Source organism: Neoarius graeffei, chromosome 21 (assembly GCF_027579695.1).
Source record: "Neoarius graeffei isolate fNeoGra1 chromosome 21, fNeoGra1.pri, whole genome shotgun sequence".
Lineage (NCBI taxonomy): Eukaryota > Metazoa > Chordata > Actinopteri > Siluriformes > Ariidae > Neoarius > Neoarius graeffei.
The window spans coordinates 35,982,565-35,996,124 of NC_083589.1; the positions used below are offsets into that span (position 1 = coordinate 35,982,565).

Genomic DNA, 13,560 nt, shown 5'->3' on the forward strand with positions numbered 1-13,560 from the left:
ACGTAAAGGGGGGGGGCAATATTATATTCTTTCATAGGGCCCAAAATTTCTAGCGGTGCCCCTGTCAACTGTAATAGGTAAAAATAAGACTACCCACACACATTTTGCTGCTTTAGGTAAAGACACACCCTGTGTCCGAAATCGCTCACTCGTTCACTACTCCCTACTCACTATACAGGGAATTACTATATAGAGGACTATATAATGAGCTCATTGGTAAAATGAAAAAACACTTTCGGACACTTGTCAATCGCGCTGGTATTTACGTCATTACTGTCGCACAATTAAAACGTGCCAGATCAGTCGGCTGGTGGGTTTTCAAAATAATTAATACATGCATATATTTTTGTGATAAATACATATTATACTGAACGTATTTCCTACATTAATCAATACAGAGTACCTGCATCTTTCAGTTCTTTTAAATCAAGGCTGAATACTTTCTTCTTTGCTGCTGCCTTTTATTAAATCAAATTTGAGACTTGTAATTTGATTTCTTTCAGCGTGACCACAATGCATGATGGGATATATTGCTTTAGTTAGTGACCATCGGTTGTACACTACTTTTCATGATGCATTGTGGGATACTTTGAGTGCACTATATAGGGTGTAAATAATCCTCACTAAGGTTTCGGATAGCACTACAAAATGGTGTCCCCACTATATAGTGCCCTATATAGTGGGTAGGAAGCGATTTCGGACACAGGGACAGTTTTTCCACCCCAACTAATGTGTATACATGCGGAATTTGATTTGCTGCTGTGTGGCCCTCACTCAGAAAAATTAAGTGTCAAGCTTAGACCAGACTAGCAGAGGTGTATGCAGGTTAAAAATAACAGTGACGTTTATGAAGAAAAATGACACAAGGCAAAAACAGCAATCAAAGACAGAGTTAAAATGACCAGGCAGATAATTAAAAAAAATAAATAAAAAATTAGACAGTTGGGCTAAGCACAAAGGGGCAAAACAGAGAGCCATGAACCAAAACACAAACCTGAGCATGAATATCAAAAGGTTTAGTCCTGAAAGCAAAGATATGACTTATGAAAGAGCAAGTGAGCATAAGGAGCACATATACACAGAGATAATGAGACAAGGTCAGCTTAATTTGAACTGCAGAGGATGTAGTTGATGGAGCTGGGGAAAGTGGACGTGGTTACAGTCTGGTAATGAGCTCCTGGGAACATGGCAGCTGTGATAATGGGACGCAATACAACAGCAATTAATTTACTATGAAAACTAGTTGACAACAATATCCAGCAAAAAGCACAGAATACATATGGGGACAAAAAAAAAACAAAAAAACCCAAAAACAAAAAAAAAAAAACGTGTCCAAAGACTTTACTGTTTGCCATGGCTGCTACAGTGATGTCGACTTGGTAGCCTGCACGTGAGTAACTTAATTGTAGTTAAGAGGCAGGGCTTGACACAGTGTCACAAAATATAATTTTTTGTACCACCCTTATTCCAGCGTTTTGTGATATGAAGTGGAAAGGTGACCGTACCACTCCACTGACAGCCCATTTACTCATATTGAGTATACCACCCACACTAAACAGCAACAAAAATCAAAAGCCACAGCCATTTTCTACACACATACCATGATTCACAAGAATAATGATTATGACAGCCCAGGATTTGGCATTTATAGTGTTTTGGAATGTGTTTTGTACATAGTCAACAGCCTGAATTACAGCGCCCTCCACAATTATTGGCACCCCTGGTTAAGACGTATTAAAAGCCTTAAAATAAATTCAGTTTTTATTGCAGAAGCATAATCTCACACTGAAAATTGTAGAAAAATGTAACCCTTAACTCAAGTGAATTAAAAAAAAATAAAAAAAATCCCTGACTAAGAAATAATTATTTTTCATAAAATCACCTGTTCCACAATTATTGGCACCCATAACAATTCCTAGAAAATAAATGTAATTGAAGCATTTCTGTCATTTCTACTGTAGTTTATAAAGTTGATCAGAGTATCTAGGAACCTTTAATTAGTAATTCATCACATCCTGTTTCCCTGGGGTATAAATATGATGTGACACAGAGGCCTATTTCTCTTATCCACTCTTCAACATGGGAAAGACAAGAGAACACACCATTCGAGTAAGGCAGATGTGTGTCGACCTTCATAAGTCAGACGATGGCTACAAGAACACAGCCACTCGCTTACACCTGCCCATATCTACAGTCAGAGGAATCATCAAGAAGTTTAAAACAACTGGACCAGTGGCAAACAAGCCTGGACGAGGATGCAAGTTTATCTTGCCACCACGCACAGTGAGGAGGATGGTAAGAGAAGTAAAAAGTTCTCCAAAGCTCACTGTTAGAGAATCGCATCAAAGAGTAGCATCTTGGGATCACAAAGTCTCCATAACAACCATCAGGCGCTATCTACATGCCAACAAGCTGTTTGGGAGGCATGCACAGAAAAAGCCTTTTCTCACTTACAAGCATAAACGTAAATGTCTGGAGTTCGCTAAGCGGTACTGGGACTTCAACTGGGACCGTGTGCTTTGGTCAGATGAGACCAAGCTAGAGCTTTTTGGCAACAAACACTCTAATACATCACAAAAGATGAGTATGCGGAAAAGCACCTCATGCCCACTGTGAAGTATGGGGGAGGATCGGTGATGCTGTGGGCCTGTTTCTCTTCCAAAGGCCCCGGGAACCTTGTTAGGGTGCATGGCATCATGAACTCTTTGAAATACCAGGACATTTTAAATCAAAATCTGGTGGCCTCTGCCTGAAAGCTGAAGATGGGTCGTCACTGGGTCTTTCAGCAAGATAATGACCCTAAATATGTGGCCAAATCTACACAAAAATGGTTCACCAGACACAAAATCAAGCTCCTCCCATGGCCATCTCAGTCCCCAGACCTCAACCCAATTGAAAACCTGTGGGGTGAGCCGAAGAGGAGAGTGCGTAGGAGAGGACCCAGGACTCTGGATGATTTAGAGAGATTGTGCAAAAAGGAATGGTCGAATATCCCTCTCTCTGTATTCTCCCATCTTGTGAAATGTTATAGGAGAATATTAAGTGCTGTCTTGTTGGCAAAAGGGAGTTGTACAAAGTATTAACATCAGGGGTGCCAATAATTGTGGCACACATGATTTCATGTAAAAGAATTATTTCTTAATGTGGGATTTTTTTCCCACTGAATAAATGCACTTGAATTAAAGGTTGGATTTTTCTCTTTTTTGCATTGTTGTCCTATATTATTTAAAAAAAAATGAATTTATTAAAAGCCTAAGAACATTAACGAGGGGTGCCAATAATTGTAGAGGGCACTGTATGTCACTGTACAATTACATACAGTATGAACTGCAGCTAAAATAACCACTTGACATTATTATAGGGAAAAGCTACATGCTATTACATTAGCAGTGAGCTGTCAAAAGGCACTATATCAGAAATTACTACCGTACTTTCCCCCCAGCAATACCTGACGTGTCTGCATCTAAGGAAAAACTTTTTTTTTTTCACTTTCAAGAATGGATTTGTGCATTTTCTGACCGTAATCTATTACAAGATGCAGACTGATTTTTCTGCACGACTTCTTGGAGGATGCACATCATCAACATTTTGCTCAGTTCAATGCTGTACAAAGGTGTCTGTTGCACACGGTTATAACCTGTATACACATTTATCTGATTTTATTCTGTCCCATTTTGCACATCTGCTGCTGTAACACTGGGATTTCTCACCTGAAATTAAGAAAGTGTTACGGTATCTCTCTTATCTTAAAAATAGTGAATGTTCAGGTACATTAAACTAACACACTACATTCTTCTAGGAGACTTGGTGGACTTTGCTGTTATTTGGATCGCTCACTGTGTCGCTCTATTTTTGTCTTTCAGTTTGGGAGGACGGAAGTCATAGATAACACGCTAAACCCAGACTTTGTGCGCAAGTTCATTCTGGACTACTTCTTTGAAGAAAGACAGAACCTCCGGTTCGATCTGTGAGTACAGTTTGTGTGTGTGTGTGCGTGCCAGTGTCCTTGTTGTATTAAGTCTGTGTATTTCTTAGATACTGGCTATATATTTAACAGTTATTCCACGAAATCGAGTCGTACATGAGCTGATAGCCGATGAGACGCGTAGCACCGAGTCGGCTATAAGCCATGTACGACGAGATTGAGTGGAATAACTGTGTTATTCTCTCCACATTCACTGGATTTTGAGAAAGAACATTTTTATTTTTATTTTTCGCAAATTCGATAAATAAAAATTTTATACAAAACGTCCAACAAAATCATTTCTGCTTAGAATGTAAACAAACCAGCGAAATGACAGTAGTGATTTGTGAAAAATGCGATAATAATAATTCTTGAAAAATAAAAAATATGTTCTTACCATTGCTCCAGTTTCCCCCACAGTACAAAGACATGCAGGTTAGGCTAATTCATCTCATCTCATTATCTCTAGCCGCTTTATCCTGTTCTACAGGGTCGCAGGCAAGCTGGAGCCTATCCCAGCTGACTATGGGTGAAAGGCGGGGTACACCCTGGACAAGTCGCCAGGTCATCACAGGGCTGACACATAGACACAGACAACCATTCACACTCACATTCACACCTACGGTCAATTTAGAGTCACCAGTTAACCTAACCTGCATGTCTTTGGACTGTGGGGGACACCGGAGCACCCGGAGGAAACCCACGCGGACACGGGGAGAACATGCAAACTCCGCACAGAAAGGCCCTCGTCGGCCACAGGGCTCGAGCCTGGACCTTCTTGCTGTGAGGCGACAGCGCTAGTCACTACACCACCGTGCCGCCCGGTTAGGCTAATTGGTGGCTCTAAATTGACCATAGGTGTGAATGTGAGTGTGAATGGTTGTTTGTCTCTATGTGTCAGCCCTGCAATAACCTGGTGACTTGTCCAGGGTGTACCCCGCCTCTTGCCCATAGGCAGCTGGGATAGGCTCCAGCTTGTCCGTGATCCTGCACAGGATAAGTGGCTACAGTTAATGGATGGATAGATGGATGTTCTTACCATCAAATACTTTTATTCCATATTTTGTTGCTTTTTGTATTTTTTGGGGTTTTGTTTTCAAGTTTTTATTTTGTCCTCAGTTGGTTCAGCAACACCCTCCACCATTTTGTTTTTCTCTACTCACGGTATATGAGCTGATAGCCTAGTGGTAGAGTAGCCAATCAGAGCGCACGATTGCTCATATCCAGTGAATGTGGACAGAATAATGACATTTATTGAACTATTGGAGAACAGAATTTTGTGTGCATATCATAGAATGAGTGAATATCAGGCATGAGAATGTGTGCATCGGTGTATCTCTGTGTATGCGGTTAGTGTATGGGTAGGTTTGTTTGTTTTTTTCCTGTGGCATGCTATGGCTTTATATATTTAAAAGACCCTCTGGAAGTAAGAGGAGAAGAGAGTCTCGTTAGTTGGAGTTTGGGCGGATTTTGCCGAGGTGATGTGAGCGCATTGGTGAGGACCCAGAAGTGAGGATGACAAAACTCGTTTTCCATGGGTTTGTAAATTCATCCATGTAACCCTCTGCCAGCTGGATTGCATCCACCAGAGGATCGGGCTGGTGGCTCTGGACTCTGCCCGTTTAATGACCTTATCAGATTGCTTTGGGTCAAGCCTCAGTCAATGTTTTCAGGATTTCCAGGAGCACCTGGACGAAGGTGAAAGGTCAGTCTCCTTCCTCTAACACCAGTGAGCAGAACTGCTGGCTGTGCCTCTATGGGGACAAACCTGTTTGAGTACAATCCTCTTCTGACAGCTGGATAATCCAGCTGGCCCTCTCTTATCAGACTATGGGCTGTCAGCTGGGCCTGTCCAGTTAGAAGATTCTTGATGTGAATCCCTCACTAGCTCTTCGGCTAGTCACATGCAGAGGTGATGCTCTCAAACATATCCAGGTGCATCTCGGGGTGTCATCCTGGTGAGGGATTTGAACCATTGACACAGTATTGGGATTGGATGAAAGGCCAAGTGTTTCTTTATGACTGCTCAATCTGCTGTCTGTTCGTGTGTGATTCAGGTGAACACCTCTTTGGAGTTGTAGGCTGAGGAGCGTTTAGTGCTGCTGCTCTTGCATTATGTCATGTTATGTTCTTCTTCAAGCTTCTCCTGGGTTTCAGCAGCAGTAAAACAATAGGAGGAACGATTTCATTTTTTCCCTGACAAAAATGATTCACATTAGGAATATTTAAAAGAAATACACAAAAAATATCATTCTTGAAAAATTATTCTTGAATTATTTGGCATTTAATCACAGTCCAAAGGAAGTCTGTTGTTGCATTTAGCCTTGTACTGTTTCCTTGGGGTATAAAAATGAGGTTGCTCACATGTAAAATCCTGTTTAAACATTTACCAAGCCAAATACCTTTCAAGACAAAGTAAACAGATGGTTGTTGAGCTGCACAACTCAGCTAATTACTATTAAAAAAATATCTGTGACACAAATTAGAGGAATGAGGACCTGGGTAAGGCGGCATGGTGGGGTAGTGGTTAGCACTGTCGCCTCACAGCAAGAAGGTCCTGGGTTTGAGCCCAGCAGCCAGTGAAGGCCTTTCTGTGTGGAGTTTGCATGTTCTCCCCGTGTCCGCGTGGGTTTCCTCCGGGTGCTCCGGTTTCCCCCACAGTCCAAAGACATGCAGGTTAGGCTAATTGGTGGCTCTAAATTGATGCAGGTGCGAATGGCTGTTTGTCTTTGTGTCAGCCCTGTGATAACCTGGTGACTTGTCCAGGGTGTACCCCGCCTTTTGCCCATAGTCAGCTGGGATAGGCTCCAGCTTGCCTGCGACCCTGTAGAACAGGATAAGCGGCTACAGATAATGGATGGAAGGAACTGGGTAACAAGCTTAACAACTAAGGGCGCATTTTATTTCCTCCTTCACGTTCACTTTTCAGTGATTTTATTTTCCCACACGTGCACACACAGCCAACACACGTAGGGTGACTCAGCTCTCTCTCTGGTTACTGGCTATCTGAAAGACACAAAAGACACACCTTAGTAGACAGCCAGCACTCAACCACAGATGTCACTCATTATATGTTACCTGCTGGTTCACCTTGTGCCATGCGTAGCCATTCACAAATTAGAGGAATGAGGAACTGGGTAACAGGCTTAACAACTCAGGTTGCATTTTATTTTCTCCTTCACTTTCACTTTTAGTTGATTTTATTTTCTCCATCTTGGGGTGAAAATGTTTATTTTCTCGACCATGCCCCTGCCCTACCTCCACTGCTACATTAGTTAAAATACCATTAAGCACAAATAGGGTGAACAAAAACTCTCATGTTGGAAACAGTTGGAAATTTTTCAAATGTTGGACCCATGATGACACAATGAGGAGTATGATGAAGAAGGGGAAAAAAAAGCCAAAATCACAGTCTTCTAATTAATTCTTAGTTGATTCTTGTGGTTGTCAAGTTTCTGAAATCAACCAGTTTCACAAGCTGTTTTGTAAGAAAGAAACCCTTCCTGAGAGCAGCTCACAAAATGCAGTGTCTAAATTGAACCAAGCCTCATTAGAACTACAAATGGCATTGTGTGGTCAGATGAGACCAAAAATCAAGCTGTCTGGAATACAAAAAAAAGCACCTGATACACTATCTCAAATATAGTGATGATCAGTGAAGCTTTGGAGCTGCTTTCTGACCAGTTGATCAGGGGCTTTTGTGAAGATTGATGGCATCATGACCAGTGTTGTAGTCAAGTCACTAAACCTCGAGTCTGAGTCCAGTCTCGAGTCCCCAGTGTTCAAGTCTGAGTCAAGTCCAAGTCATTAAAGAAAATTTCGAGTCGAGTCCACTACTGATCCGAGTCGAGTCCGAGAACAAGACTCCAACCACACCATTTGATGGTGGCTGTTGCTGCCTTTATGTGAAAGCGTCTCTGCTACTGTGTCGGACTAACGTTACTGCCCGACTGCCCCATTTTAGTTAATAGGCTACAGATAAAAAGCTTGTTCATTGCTCAGCAAGCCCCGCCCACTATCAACAGGGCAAATAACATGAGAGAGGGTTAACACTAGCTAGTTCATCAGTCAGCAAGCCCCGCTATCAACAGAGCATTGAACATAGCGTGTCACTTCCTTCTCTGGGTGGAGTCTTACCAAATACCGATTGAAGTTCGAGGTTGTCCCCGTCGTCTCCTCGATAGTTCTTCTACATATGGAACACATAGCAGTGTATTTTTTCCCACTGCACGAGAAGTCTTTACAGTATAAGCAAAGCGGACAATCCTAGGGGCTTCTCTCCAGGCATTTTAGTGCCATTAACGTTAGTTTGTTCCTGAACATGACGTATGAACAGGTGAATGTGCATTCTCTTGCACCAAATTAGTATAAAAATTAAGGTAGACATAAATCTTATGCCGTGGGTGGCACGGTGGTGTAGTGGTTAGCGCTGTCGCCTCAGAGCAAGAAGGTCCGGGTTCGAGCCCCGTGGCCGGCGAGGGCCTTTCTGTGTGGAGTTTGCATGTTCTCCCTGTGTCTGCGTGGGTTTCCTCCGGGTGCTCTGGTTTCCCCCACAGTCCAAAGACATGCAGGTTAGGTTAACTGGTGACTCTAAATTGACCGTAGGTGTGAATGTGAGTGTGAATGGTTGTCTGTGTCTATGTGTCAGCCCTGTGATGACCTGGCGACTTGTCCAGGGTGTACCCCGCCTTTCACCCGTAGTCAGCTGGGATGCCAAATTATTATGGCATGTTACAAAAAATAAAGAAAAAATCTGAATCCTCATCTCCAATTTACGAGTCCAAATGCAGTTAATGCACAAATACGAGTCCGAGTCATCAGTGCTCAAGTCCAAGTCAGGTCACGAGTCCTTAACATTAGGGCACGAGTCGGACTCAAGTCTGAGTCCTGGACTCGAGTACTACAAACCTGATCATGCCTTCTGCTAAGCACCAGCAGACTTCATCCCAAACCTGATTGTCCCTACCATGAGGTTCAGATGTAGCCATAAATAAATGTTTAGCAATGACCATCCCAGTGTTTGGACTTGAACCTTACTAGAAACCCATGGTCTGAATTGACATGGATGCCTGAATGCACAAACGTAAGAATATACTGTACTGTGGCTTAAAATATTCTGCATGGAGGAGTGTCCCAAGATCCCTTTACAAGTGTTTCCAACCTTATTAGACATTACAGGAAGAGGAGCAGTGCTCAGTTATTCTCTCCAGGGCAGGCATCATGAAATATATTTTCAAACCAGTAGACCAGTAGTGTTTTGTTTAAAGTAAACTTATATAGTCTATAGTAGTTTCTCTAACTGACTGAGTAGACAATTTGAATCATCGTATGTAATGTTTATTGCATACAGTGATTTCACCTGAAGGGTGTTGACTGTAATTCTCCTTCTCTCCTTCTTGTGACAGGACAGAAATACTGTCCTGTGTTTCATGATGCCTGCGCTTTAATGGCCATGTTCTTGTACAGTAAATGCAGATGAACATCAGCTCCATCCATGGAATGGCACTCAAATCTTGTAGCCACTATTATAAATGGCAAGCGTATTCAGTTTCTTCCTTAAAGGCATTTCGAATGAAACCCCACACCTGTTGCTCTTCATCAGTCTAAGCAGCAGTGACTTACCTGCTAAAGCTCATGAAAGTACGACAAGGTGGTAAATGTTTGCTCGTGATGTCATTTGTCAGAGGTTCTGTGTTTTAGTCCACACGGATGCATCAGTGGCTGAGTCACAAGAGCACAAGACTATAAATAGCTAAAAGGAAAAGAATTCTAATATGGCCTGGTCAGACTGCGAGTGTAAATGGGGAGCTGTTAGTTTGGGTATGTGAGAGAGAGTGTGGGTGGGTGTCTTCCCCTGGAGGCTCAGCCAAGTATGTGGGTGGACAGCACACTCCAATCTGCTGTGATTGCTGCACGGGCTGTGTGATCCTACAGATTCGGTCTCTCTGTTTATCTGCTTTTCTATCTCTGAAGGCTTGTATTACACCTGCATTGATGGAAGTATGTTTGCATCACTGAGAGAAATCAATGAGTGTATGTGTGCATGTGTGTGTACAATTGGATCTGAGTTCTCGGTTACTGTACAAAAAGATGTAGCTCAGCTATGTTAATGCTAATGCTATACTACAAACTACATGGCTAAAGTAGTATAGCTACAGTACCAGTCAAATGTTTGGACAAACCTTCAAATTCAATGTTTTTTTCTTTATAGTTATTAATTAAAAGTCACCTCATGTCTTAAAGTAATGATGGATGTCGTTTCTCTTTACTTACTTGAGCGGTTCTCGATATAATATGGATTATACTTGTGGAACAGGGCTATTGACTGTATTTTTACTATTTACTGTTTGATCTCAAACGCATTACGAAGGCAGGAAACTGCACTAATTAACTTTTGATGAGACACACCCGTTAAATGAAAAGCATTCCAGGTGACTACCTCATGAAGCTGGTTAAGATGATGACAATAGTGTGCAAAGCGTCATCAAGGTAAACGCTGGCTACTTTGAAGAACCTAAAATATGAAATATCTCATCTCATTATCTCTAGCCGCTTTATCCTGTTCTACAGGGTCGCAGGCAAGCTGGAGCCTATCCCAGCTGACTACGGGCGAAAGGCGGGGTACACCCTGGACAAGTGGCCAGGTCATCACACGGCTGACACATAGACAACCATTCACACTCACAATCACACCTATGGTCAATTTAGAGTCACCAGTTAACCTAACCTGCATGTCTTTGGACTGTGGGGGAAACCGGAGCACCCGGAGGAAACCCACGCGGACACGGGGAGAACATGCAAACTCCGCACAGAAAGGCCCTCGAACCCGGACCTTCTTGCTGTGAGGCGACAGCGCTAACCACTACACCACCGTGCCGCCAATATGAAATATATTTTGATTTATTAACACTTTTTTGTCTCATCTCATCTCATTATCTCTAGCCGCTTTATCCTGTTCTACAGGGTCGCAGGCAAGCTGGAGCCTATCCCAGCTGACTACGGGCGAAAGGCAGGGTACACCCTGGACAAGTCGCCAGGTCATCACAGGGCTGACACATAGACACAGACAACCATTCACACTCACATTCACACCTACGGTCAATTTAGAGTCACCAGTTAACCTAACCTGCATGTCTTTGGACTGTGGGGGGAAACCGGAGCACCCGGAGGAAACCCACGCGGACACGGGGAGAACATGCAAACTCCGCACAGAAAAGCCCTCGCCGGCCACGGGGCTCGAACCCGGACCTTCTTGCTGTGAGGCGACAGTGCTAACCACTACACCACCGTGCCGCCCACACTTTTTTGTTTACCACATAATTCCATATATGTTCCAGGTGTTAGTTCATGGTTTTGATGCCTTCAGTATTGTTTTACAATGTAGAAAACGATCAAAATACAGAAAAACCTACAAATTGATAGGGGTGTACAAACTGTTAGAATATATGAATGATTGTGAGCATTGACTTGAATTAATTAATAAATTCGAAATTAACTTCTATAACTATAATAATGATAATATGATAATGATTAATTTTACATTTAGGTTGGATTTGTGTGTGTGTGTGTGTGTGTGTGTGTGTGTGTGTGTGTGTGTGTGATTATTTCTTCACTGCAGCTTTTCTTAGAAATGATTAAAAATGTCCCCCCACATACTCAGAGCTCTGGTTAATTTAACGCTGGGTGGTGGATTGAACTTGCTGCTTAGTCAGAGTGGCTGTAGTTTGGCGTGTTTTCCAACACTGGGTCAGACTGCATTTGATTCTTAGCCCTCATGTCTCGAACAGAATTTTCTTAAGTGTGTTTCAGTAGCAAGCCACAGGGGTTTGATGGGATGTTGAGTTTAGCTGGATGTTTGCAGTTTAGCAGTTGGTTTGATTAAATGCCAGCATGTCTGTAGCTCTGTTTGGCCCCAGATTTCCAGACGGCAGTTTTGCCTGGGCCTGCTGCGCCGCTGAATCAGCCCTTCCATTGTGGAGAAGCAGTAGTACATTTCCAAAGGAGTTTGTTTCAAATCAAGAGTGTGCAAAGGCCATACCGTATGATACTTCAAGATGAGACAGAATATGAAAATCTGGTATTTTTGTTTGGTTTGGTTTTGGGATGTTTGGCTTTTGTTACATATCTAATTTTATTTCAGTTTAATCATAACCGGTTTCTACATGCTAGAAATCCTTGTACAGACCAATTGATCAAACACATTGAGAAAAAAATGATTAACCAGGGATGAAATGCTTATTATCAGACATGGAATTTATATATCCTAATCCAGAAAATAAAAAATGAAATGAATCATGATTTCTACTACTTATTTTTTTGTAGCTTTAACTGTGTTCCTTAGACAGCAAGAGGGCACATGCACATGACATAACCGTAGGTGGAAGTAACACAGCTCGAATGCTGCAAAAATTCACACACAGAAAAAGCAGGTCTAAATTGGGAAAGAGCTGTTGTGTGATTGACTGTACAAATAAATTCAACAAGAAATCAGAGCTTTTTTTACAGACTGCTTAAAACAAAAGAAAAGAGAAGCAAACGGAGGTAATTGTTTTATGTGTAAGTCTGATTCCAGCCTTCATAAATGTTCATCAGCGTTTCCGGTTGAGAGTACGCTGTGCACATTCTGGCTGCCGCTTCTCATCGGAGCTTTTTATTTTATTTTCCCTTTTTTTGTGTGCGTTTGTGTAGTTTGGTGTTAGTTCTTTGTTTGAATGTTTTGTCTGCTGGTTATGGTGTAGCTCCGGACCCAGTTTTGGGCGTCGGTTTCCTCAGGCCTTGGTTTGGCGTGGGTGATGCCTGTGCTCCTCACTATGGACTGCAGTGAGCTTGTTGCTCTTTTAACATCGGGGTTGTCCAGTGCTCTGTGCGGCCGTGCATTTGTGCTTGGCATGGTGTTCCGAGCGATGTTGCTTGGCAGTGTTGCGGCAGCTGTGCAGGTGGTGTGGGATTTATCTTCGTGCGCCTTTTGGTGGGACTGTGGCAGCTACACCATTGGAATTGCATCCTGACCTTCTTTTGTTGGACTTTTTTTTTTTCCTTCTAATTGTAAAGAGACCTTGGGTATGAGAAAGGCGCTATATAAATTCAACTGATTATTATTATTATTATTATTATTATTATAAATCATTATTAGGAAAAGGCCTATTTATTATTAACTTAGTATTTTAGTCAATAGGCTACTACATTTTACTCCAATCTTCACAAATGTGTGTTTGGAAAAAATTATTCAAATTAATTTTTTCAATTTAACAAAAGGAATATTTGATAAAGAATAGGATTTTTTTTCTCCAAAAATATCAAGTGGAAATCAAATCATGAACCCAGTATTGTGAATCGAATTGAATTGTGAATTAGGTGAATTGTTACATGTCTACTTATTACTAAAGTGGTGTCTTCAACAGGGACGGATCCAGACTGATGCACGTGCATCCGTCAGAAATATATGTGCACCACTTGGCATCAGTCACGGGGTGTTTGTTTACTTTACCGCTAGCCAGCTACATGGGCTATAGCCACACTCAACCATCAGACCAATGGTTCAGGATCCGACCACGTGTGGTAAGCGGTGATGCTTACCTGACCTAATTATCTGTATT

At 42.1% G+C, this 13,560-nt stretch overlaps 1 protein-coding gene across 2 annotated transcripts in view; it reads left to right on the forward strand.

The window, feature by feature from the left end:
• LOC132869708 (copine-8) overlaps nt 1-13,560 on the forward strand; it is a 302,212-nt gene that overhangs the window by 109,884 nt on the left and 178,768 nt on the right. For both annotated transcript variants that reach the window (XM_060903046.1, XM_060903044.1), the window contains exon 4: nt 3,864-3,967. In XM_060903046.1, the coding sequence (XP_060759029.1) occupies nt 3,864-3,967 (104 nt within the window). The remainder of the gene's footprint in view (nt 1-3,863; nt 3,968-13,560) is intronic.